This window comes from Ursus americanus, chromosome 9 (genome assembly GCF_024610735.1).
Source record: "Ursus americanus isolate L20-20 chromosome 9, mUrsAme1.1.p, whole genome shotgun sequence".
In the NCBI taxonomy this organism is placed as follows: domain Eukaryota; kingdom Metazoa; phylum Chordata; class Mammalia; order Carnivora; family Ursidae; genus Ursus; species Ursus americanus.
The window spans coordinates 38,808,250-38,819,095 of NC_142135.1; the positions used below are offsets into that span (position 1 = coordinate 38,808,250).

A 10,846-nucleotide genomic window follows, 5' to 3' on the forward strand; every position below is an offset into this window, starting at 1 on the left:
AAAAAGAAAGTAAACTCCTGGGGGCGCCTGGGTGGCTTGGTCGGTTAAGTGCCCAACTCTTGATTTCAGCTCAGATCATGATCTCAGGATTGTGAGATCGAGCCCTGCATCGGGCTCCATGCTGGGCATGGGCTTGCTTAGGATTCTCTCTCTCTCCCCCCATCCTTCTGCTCCCCACCAACAGAACAAAAAAAATATATAGAAAGTAAACTCCTGAAGGCAGAGAATTATTCACTTGTTGTATCCTCAAAGGCTGACACAATAAGCCCTCAACAGATATCTGTGGTCTATTGATTAGGAAGAAACTCTATTGCATAAAACTATGTAAAATTTCCCAAATGGAAATTTTCTTAACATTTATGGCAGAGAACATTTAGGTTCTGACGGTCTATATAAAAAAAAAAAAAAAAGAAAGAAAGAAAGTCTAGCAACATACTACTTGGGGCTCAAGAAAAGCAAACAAAAGAGTTTGGAAAAGAGAAGTCTCGGTCAGTAAGATTTTCTGAATTATTGATAATTATTAAGAAGCTTGAGAGAGGGAAGTCCAGCATTTCAGTTTAAAAAGGTGCAGGGGAATGAAACATGAGAGACTATGGACTATGAGAAACAAACTGAGGGCCTCAGAGAGCAGGGGCGTGGGGGAATGGGACAGACCGGTGATGGGTAGTAAGGAGGGCACGTATTGCATGGTGCACTGGGTGTTATACGCAACTAATGAATCATCGAACTTTACATCGGAAACCGGGGATGTACTGTATGGTGACTAACATAATATAATAAAAAAAAACATTAAAAAAATAAAAAGGTGCCGGGTGAGTAGACAGAAATAGAACAGAATGGAAGGAGATATTTACACATAATGAGACTAGTAGCAATAAATTTAAAAGTGATTTTTGAAAGTTGAGTTTATTTGTGCAAAGACTGCAGTGAAAGAGCTTTCGAAAGACAGATATTAAATTAAGATTAAACATTACTGAAGGAAAAGAAAGAAGTAAAAAAAAACCTTACAGGAAAATCAAGTTAACATATAAAATAGTCTAGAGCATCAAATACATGAAGAGGTGTGGAATGAAACAGTAATCAATGACCCAATTAAAGACTAGGTTGTGGGGTATTGGGCTTAAAAAGGGAAGTTAATTTAGGTATCAACTTCTGTTCAGGCTAAGTTTCTGCACCCAATTAAATAATTTCCAGATTTATGACAGGACGGAACATAAGGTTCCGAGGTAAGAGATCATACAGATCCCATTCCTTAAATCATCATCTGGCCCAACAGCACTGACACTAATGCTGGACAAACAATGCTTCACTGTTAACTTCATAGATCTGCTTATAAAGCCAAACTACGCAATCAGACAGACTTCCTCTTACAGCAAAGTGCAATCATATTTTAATGTACACCCCAACAATTTAACATCTGCCCAGAAGTTATGAACACAGCCCTAAAAATGCTTGCCCAATCATTTACTAGGGTACATGGCCTTTGGCTTAGGCAGGGAAGCCCTATATCCAATTTCCAGGACGAGCTTTTATTGAAGAATGGCTACGCACAGGGACTAGGGGGACACACTGTCCTCATTCTGGCCAACATCACCCTACTGATATTGGTGACAATACCGACAATAGTAGCAGCTCGCATTTATCAATATTTAACTGTGTACCAGGCACTGAACAAGCAGTTTCTAAACATCATCTCTAATTGTCATAACCCATCTGTGAAATGGGGTACTATCAACCATATTTTACAAATGAGGTACCAAAGGCGCAGAAAGGTTACGTAATTTTAATTTGCCCAAGCCCACATATGTAAGAAGTTGCACAGTCCCCATTTGAAACCAGGTCTGTTAGACTCTGAAGATGATGATCTCTCCCTATGCCAAGCTGCTTCCTAAAAATATTATGTCATCCTAAATCTATCTGACTCATGTTAGATGTACAGGGATGGTATAAGAGAGTTTGACAGGGCACACATTTGTAGGTCACAAATAAAATAAAAGCAAGGCTGAAATAAATTAACTGTTGCCTGGGAAAAGAAGGTTGATTCTGTAACTCACACTTTATACTAAAATGTATTCTGGATGATTCAAGGAATAAAAGTTAAAAAAAAAACAAAAACAAAAACCCCAACAACAAAACCCAAAAACCAAAAAACAAAACCCCAAAAAAGTTCTGGAAGGAACAATGGACTAAAAAAACAAAAACAAAACACACCAATTCCAGAGCAGGGAAGACCTTTCTACAGTATGACACAACCCAGAAATCACAAAGGAAAAAAATAACTGGTCAATCTGCAGGACAAAGAAATCAGTAAAGGACAAGTGATAAACTTGGAACTTAGATCAAGGCAAAGAGTTCATTCATTTCCCTAATACACAAAGCACTCGCAGAACAAAAAAGAACAACAAATGGACAAAGAAAAACAAACAGAAAAATGGGCGAAGGATATGAAGAAACAGTTCAGGGTGGGAAATCCAAGGGCTCTCAGGCAAGTGAAAAGATGCTCACTCGTGATAAGAGACAGACAAATTAAAACAACACCAAGAGACCATTTTTTATGTACCTATGACAAAGGGAAAAATTGAATGAGCTGGAGAGGATATGAAGAAAAATACAAACAGGTAATCTCTCACATTGCCAGTGGTAGTATAAATTGAAACCACCTTAATAATGTAGGGCAATCTGGCAACATATTAACTTTATAAATGCATATACCCTGTGACTCAGCACTGCCACGAATGGGAATTTATCCCACAGATATACCCTCCTTTACGCAAAAATCACATAGATACAAAGTTGTTCACTGTGGCATTATATGTATTAGCAAAAGAATGGAAACAAGCTAAATCAATGTCCACTGAATGGGAACTGATTAAATAAATTACAGATTTATTCATAATGGAATACGAGACAGCTGGGAAAAGAACGAAGAAGCTCTTTATAAGTTGACTGCTACAGAATAAGAGATACCATGAGATAAACAAAGCAAGCTGTTGAGTACGGGAAACAAATATCTGGCTCAAAAAAGGGGGCATGTGTATGTGCATACAACTTATAACTTGTACAGACAGTTGCACACTGTGTCTCTGGAAATCTACCCAGGAAGTGGCAACACTAGTTTCCTCCAAGGGGGAGAAAAGAGCGGGAGGGAGACTTTTCTCCACTCACCCTTTGGTAAAGCTTGGATTTCAAGCAATGTGGACACAGTTAATTAAAATTTACCTAAACAAAGGGTTATGGCAAACCAGCACATTGGTCTCTATTTAAAATTACTTGCTAGTCAAAATGCTTGAAAATATACCTCAACATTAAATGTATAAAACCTTAAGGTCAGTAATAAAAAAAAAAGGATATAAAACCAATGAAATTGCAATTTCATAAATTCTGAGTGATTTTATTAGAAAGACAGGATCAAATGGATGGCTCAGTTTCAGGAGAAAAAAAAAAGGCTGATTAAACCTAAGAAAAAGTAGCAGTGGGGTCTGAAAGTTGGTAGTTTTGTATTTAATTAGGGGTTAAAAAAAGCCTATCAAAGACGGACAGCGGTGTTGTTAGATGAATGGAAAATACACAGCACAAGATCAGACTTCTGTGATCCAAGACGGGAGGGTGAGCAGGTGAGCTTCAGAAGGAATGTGAGCGCCATCAGAGCCCAGCCTCGCACACAGGCGGCCTGAGAGTGGAGAGCGTGTACCCGCCACAGCTCAGCTAGACCGGTGACAGCGGTCCCTCCAGGAGGCGGGTGCGCGGAAAGAACGGAATGCTTGGCTGGTGAGGCTGCTGCCCAGCGCCCCGCCCGCACCCCGCCCTGCCAACGCTCCGGGCTCCGACAACCTTGACCACAGCCCTGACTTCTTCCCGAGGTCTACTGCAGCCACCCGCCACAAAGGTCTCAGCCTCTGGTGCTCTGAACTTGCCAAGCAACTTCCGCAGCTGGCATTTTCTTTTAACTGGCCCACAGTTCTGTGGAGGAGTATTATCTTGACTTGAAGGATGAAGGAGATAAAGCTCTTGGTTTATCTGGCCCACAGTTCCACACAAATAGGACGCTGAGTGGAAGGAGGAGCCAGGGCTTCTGAAATACTGGCTCTAGGTCAAGACTGCTACATTTACCAAAATGATAAGAGACACAGGCTGGGGGGAGGGGGGGAGGCAAAGTCCTTTTCCCTCTCTGCCAAATTTAGGAGGTGCTCCGGAAGTGTGTGTGGGTAGCCCTGACTACATACAGTGAAAATACTGAATGGGCAGATTACAATAAAATTGTCATTTAAGCTCCAGAGGGCACGCATCCCATCTTATTCCTTTGTGGCACCTCCCGGCGCCCAGCACAATCCTTGGCACGCGGCAGGCATTGTCAATATAGTGGGAGCCAGAATGAGCGAGATGCTGTGGCTGAGTGGGCCCAGCGACTCAAGTCACGTAAGGGTGAAGCACAGCCTGAGCCCACGGAGTCCACTAACAGTGGCTTTCCTGTCCTGGTGGCGATGGCCAAATATTCAAACACTTCAACTCCTTCTGTCCAATGCTGTTTCAGCCCGTATAGGGAACTAACTACCCAGAGAACAGAGAAGGTCCTAAAAGCAGGAAAGGTGGAAGGAAATCCCTGAACTAAAAAAAGTTTGCACTCAGAAAAAATGTTGGACTCAGATTCTGTGTCAGTTTAGTGTCTGACTATAGGCAGTGGGTGAGGCTGACTTCGGGAAACTGAAGCAAACTCCATGTACTGACTTACATGCCACCTTGACAAGGCTTCCTCCCTGTGGCCAGGCAGTCAGGAACCTTTCACCAGGACACCTAAGGCTGCTAAGCAGGTTGTCCTCCCTCCCCTATCTTCTCTCTCCCTTCCCTTTAGTAGGAGTCCTTGAAATTGAGACATACAGGTAGGCTCACGTTGGTAAGGCCGGTCCCTGTTAAGGATCCTCTCTCGCAATGGAAAACCTAGTCCCAGGTTACAAGGTGCATCGATGTTGACTAGCTTTCGTACTGTCTTTAAAGACTACATTCATTTCAATTTATAGTAAGTTACAACAATCTTTGCTGAGAGTTATCTTAGATCTATCAACTAAAGGAGAAGAGTGATATTTTTTCAAGTTCTTATTGGATAAATTATTTCTTGTATTTGATTCATTTAGCATTTACTAGGTGTGTATCCTGGGAGGATTAAGGTATTTGGCCTCAAGAAATTGATACAGTGACAAATATTATAATGCCCATAAGAGACATACAATAATAAACAATATTTGGAAGTATATAAACATGTCTTCAAGCAGTTGAGAAAGGTATCCAGGAAGGAGCCCATCCAGGTGGACTGTGCAGGATGCCATGGGCTCATGCGTAGACAGGTGGCACCAGGGCGTGCTTTCCAGTAGCAGGGGGCTGCCAGCCTGGCACTGGGGTCGGTGAGCCATCTGGGCCTGCCTGTGTGCCCTGCGTGCAGGTGTCAGGGGTGGGGGTACAAGGCTGGAGAAGCAGAACTCCTCCACAGTGAAAGACCTCAGAGTCTAGCCAGCATTCTCTACAGGTGATGGGGATGCAGTGACAGACTGTATGCAAGGGACAGATGGGGTCCCAAAGTTGTCTTAGAAGGTCATGAGGGCAGAAGTGTGGAGGACAAATGGGAGGGAGTTGGAGTAAAGATTTGGGGGCATACTATCCCAAACGATAAGGGAATTGCCAAGCCAAGGCCTGGGGTTGGGCAGAAGAGAGCAGCTCTAAGAGCTGTGAAGGCCCAGTGAGACCTGGTGAAAATAAACTAGATCTACTCCAGGTGAGCAGAAACCCGGACTGTTGAATTACAGAATTGAATTACACGGGATACCAGGGCCAAGAGCTCAGGAAGCAGTCGTGGCTGACTGGATAAGCCCTGGTTTCTGGATTCAATGAGACTGAAAAACTGCTAACTTCCCTACAAAAACCTGAGGCTACAGGGATTATTATCGCAAGACAAACTGTATTACTCTTGGTAACAGAATTATAGCTAAAATGTTAAACACCAGGTAGCAATTGGTAGGTACGTAATCTCTCTGAGGTAAGGGAGCATTTAAACCAAATAAACATCTGAGGTCACCTAGGAACCTACTTCCTACAGGAGACCCCAAAGAAACACAGGATACATTTTCCCCTCCAATAAGCTTATAATTGTATTAGGGACCTAAAACACCAGACGTAAATATGAGAAAGGATACAGAAGATGCTTACTGAAATCCAAGGAGAAATATGATTCAAACAGGAAGTGGGGAAGAGAAATGTGAAGATCACTGGTAACTGGACCTCATCAGAGGGCACCACCTGACAGTGTGCTGTCTGTCCCCCCCCCCCCCCCCGCAGGCCGGTTGAACCCCAGCGCACAGCCGCTCTGGACTCTCACTTAATAGAGCTGGTGTCAGAGAACAAGGACATCCAGGCCTTCTGTTAATGGGAGAGAAAGAACATGATGTACATAAAGGAAAAAGAACCAAGACAACTGAATCGGCAGTATCAGGAGACATTTTCTATTGGGATTTATATGGGCTAAAGGGGAAAGAATGGAGAAAGCTGGCAGGTCTCCATGAGAAGGGGTGACAAAGAAGGCAGAACTAAGTAAGGCTCAGGGACCTGAGGAAGAACGGGAGCTCCAAGCCCACTAAGGGAAATGAAATCAAAACCACTCTTAGCAAGTAAATAAGAACAAATCAACCCAAGGTCTGTCCACGTCCCTGCCCTCCTCTGTCTCCTGGGCCTCCTATCAAGGAGAAAGCTAGCGCAGACAGACTAATAAGCACACGGGGACAGCAAGCTGCAGGAAGGCAGTCTCTTCTGGGTTAAGGGACGACTGGACGAGGCTGTCGGACAAGCACTCCTGGAGAGGCGGATTCCACGGTTTTATTGCCAAGTGCCTCTTAAGGACAGGGTGGGCTGCTGTGAACCAGATTTAGTACATTTAGGTGTTTTCAAATCTGATGTTTGAGTTTTGCCACGAGGGCCATTCACGATGGCCAAGTTTGCCAATCTCTGAAGGCAGAACAAATATGAAGCACCTCAGTAATTATACTCTGAACTCGAGACAAAGGTTCTCCTTGCCCCATTTTGGCTGAACAAACTTCCAAGACGTATGCCAAAGCATTTATCTTATAGGAAGACTTATTCTAAAATGTGGCAAAATGAGCTTGGGGAGGATGATTCGGTGGCTTTGTTTTTAATGATAGTGAAAGAGACAGAAGATTCAAAACACTATGATTTAACAGTGAGTTGGCCTAGTTGCTATTTAACAAAAGAACTACTTGACAAACCCAAACCGGTCTCAGTCTTCTGTGCGTGGTATCTAATCCTGCATGATCCGAAACTCTTGCTGTGCCTGCAGCACGTGACAGGACCTAGCCACTAGTGCTCACCTCCTGGTCATACAGCACCCCGAAAGTATTCGATCTCCTGTTCTCTTACATCACTAGTCCTTGAAAAACACACTTTTTCACTTTTGCTGAAGAACTGCACTGAAGAGTCATCCAGCTAAAGTCCTGTTATAAAATAAGTATAAGGTACTGGAGACAATCATTACAAAAGAGCACAGAATGAATAATTTTCATTTAAGAAGTCATTACTTTCAATCTTTATGGAGAAAGATAGAGCGATCACTGTAATGTCCCACTTTAAAGGGTCACAAATCATCACAAAAAATGAATAAGAGATAGTAAGTACCAACTGCATTAATGGTGCTTATGATTTTATAGAAGGTGAAACTTGTTATTAATGAGTTCTTCAATATATGGCTTCTCTTTATGAAATTATTGGAAGAAATAAAATGATTATTATTTTTGGAAAAGGCCATAGTGTGAGGTTCAGATTATGCCTTTTCTATTACTTCTGACAAGCTGTTAAAATTCATATTCTCTGCTGCAATTTTTCGACTGCTTTGGCAGAATATGCTGTAAAAGGGAAATTACAGAAGAATGTGACTTTCTGTGTTAGAAAAGAGGAAGAGAGATCTATTCTTAGAGGGCCTAGAATAATATTAAAGATAAAAGGCTGAAACAAACCGCTCATTCTTTTTCTCATTATTTAGAACAAAATACCACAATTACTTTTCTTATTTCCAAAGAAACCCCCGCACTAATTCCATCATTGTCTACCCACACAGGAGATGAAGTTATACTGAAATTAACACTAAACAGACATGTATGTTATCCAAGCAAAGCGATGTCCACTATTTCACTGCCTTCATCCTTTTTCTCAATAACAGAGCATACTTCATCCTCACTCCATGACAAATATAATTTAGAAGACATTAGCATACAATGAAATGATGTAATAGCTATGGCTAATGTTTACTGAGCACTTACTATTTGGCATGCACTGAGCTACACACAGATTATCTAAAAAAATGAGTTGAATCCTCATGACAGATAATCCTATGGAGTACTATTAGATATTTCCATTTTACATATAAATAAGGAAACTGAGGCTTAGCAAAATTAAGTGGCCACATGGCTTTAAGTGCTAAAATCAGATGACATGACAAATGAAGTATTTGAGAGTAACCATAATTAGGGACAAGAATGAGTTTTCTCCCAGGCTAGAAATATGTTCTTGGTTGGATACTATGGAAAGGTCTGGTCTTATCCCACTGCACAGAACTAGCAGAAGACTTTACAGTCATAGTAGCTGTATCCCTTAATCACTAAGAGTAATTGTTACATATGGTTTATAGTTTTAGGTAGACTTACGGAAACAGATAAACACGAAATAAGAATGAAGAGTCAAATGGATTGTGGAGGGAGGAAAAAGTGTGATGTGGGAAGATATTTAGTTTTATGAAAATATGAAAGATTGCAGTGATTCCCAATGGAGGCAACCTGGCACTTGCATGTGTGCAGGTGTGCATGTGTATATACGTGTGTATCTTACAGGTATATGTGCACACACAAGCATTTATATAAGGGACAGTTCATTCTTTGTTGTGCAGTGCTGTCCCACGTGTGACAACACATTTGGTGTCCTTAATCCCCACCCACTAAATACCAGAAGCTCCAACGCTTGTGATCACTCAATATACTTCTTCACATTTTCTGCTGACCTGGAACAAGAACCATTGATTGCTGGATAAAAATACTGAGAGAAGTAACTGACATTAATTGTGCGTTGTGAATGAGGTACTCTGCTAAGTGCATTCACACATCTTCATTTATTACTCATAAACCCGTATGAGGTAAGTACATATTTTATCTCCATTTTACAACTGTGGATCCTGAGGCTCAGAAACAGGTTAAGGAACTCAACCATGGACAAAAAGACCCTTGAAGTCAATAGTCTGGCTCCAAAACTACACTTCTCTGGTTGATCTTTTAAGCCATAAGAGTGTGGTAGGTATGCCTTTCCTTCAAAGAGGTTCATTCAGAAAATACAAATCCTTGTAAGTTGGACCCATAGTGTTCATGTCATTATGAACCGGGGATGGACTATTTCCCTGGGTTGGGGGTGAGGGGCCACTAGGGTGACTAGTTACATGATGTATCAAGAGTTGGGCTGGGTAGCTCCTATGCACAAGTATGTATTAGATGAGCTTTGTGTGAGAGTGTATGTGTGTGTGTGTGTGTGTGTGTGTGTTTTCAGGGAGAAAAGAGCTGTGCTATGCTGAGGTTTATGTGTTTTATTTATCACTTCCATAGCATTTACTATGCACCAGGCACTGCTACAATTGCTTGACAATATCTCATCGGGTAGCAATGTGCACAAGAGGTGATAGGTAGCTGCTGCGCTGGAAGGGGAAGGGTCAGCTTTGCTTTGTATGTACATCATTTGTGTTGTGGTCCTGTTTGAGGCTGGGGGAAGGGTTATGCTAGATGGTTTGTGTCCCCCGCATACCGGAGGTGCTGCATGGGAAAGACTGTGTAGTGCAACTCACATGTGCGTTTTGTGCATGGCTGGTAGTGAATACGGGAGGAGATCCCACAGGAAGGGGTACTGGTTGTGCCCTGGGCCTGTGTATGGTGCGTGAAAACGCTGTGGACCCGGGTGCTTTCAGCGTGTAGCTGTATGTGCTGAAAGCGGTGCATAAGAGATGATTCATACGGTGTGCTCGGTAGGGACGGGGGCTGGAGAGGAGGGGGCCGCGTCGTAAGGTGTGCAGGGAGCGATGCTCAGTACGACAGGAGAGGTGGGGATCGAGCTAGGTGACCCCCGAGTGCTCCTGATGTGGCCCGAAGCGCTGTACAGGAAGAGGTAGTATAGGGTGGGGGTTGAGGGTGGGGGTTGAGGGTGGGGGTTGGAGGGCACGGGCAAACGCCAGTCCAGAAGAGCTGTAGGGCAGGAAGCTGGGTGTGCTGTGAGACACCGCGCCGGTGGAGGAGCTGATGGGCGGTGGGTCTGCGAGTGTGTGCGTGGAACAGCCAGCCCGATTCCTCATCCAGAGCTCCACCGGCCCACGCTCCTCACCACCGCCTCCCGCCAGCCCCTTCCCTTCGCCCAAAGGCGCTCCCTCCACGCGGCCCGGCCCGTCTCACCGGGTGAAGGCGAAGTACATGAGGCTGACGATGGTGAAGCTGAGCAGGGTGATGGTGTGCGGCCGGTAGAAGAAGTCGATGGTGATGTCCTCCACTTGCTGCTCGTTGATCATCCGGAAATGCATCTTGTAGTTCACATCATCTTTGCTCAGGGTCCGACTCCCCACGCAGGACGCCATGGCCCGCCTCCCCGTCCTGCGGAGGCGTCGGCGGTCCCGGCCCGTGGAGGCTGGGACCCCGGAGGTGACGAGCCGCAGCGGGCGGGCAGCCGGACGGCGGGGCCGGGTCTGGCGCGGAGCAAAGGCTGGAAGCCGAGGGAAGGACAGGCGCGGGAGGGCGGGGTCGCGGCGCCGCCAACGCGGCCTCGGACGGGG

General features: G+C 44.1%; 1 protein-coding gene across 1 annotated transcript in view; it reads right to left on the reverse strand.

Annotated features, from left to right (window-relative positions):
* The window catches only part of PTDSS1 (phosphatidylserine synthase 1), a 62,815-nt gene extending 52,028 nt beyond the window's left edge, over positions 1-10,787 (reverse strand). Inside the window, exon 1 of the mRNA XM_045805906.2 lies at positions 10,473-10,787. Within this exon, the coding sequence (XP_045661862.2) occupies positions 10,473-10,651 (179 nt within the window). The 5' untranslated portion in view covers positions 10,652-10,787. The remainder of the gene's footprint in view (positions 1-10,472) is intronic.
* Between the last annotated feature and the right edge of the window lie 59 nt (positions 10,788-10,846).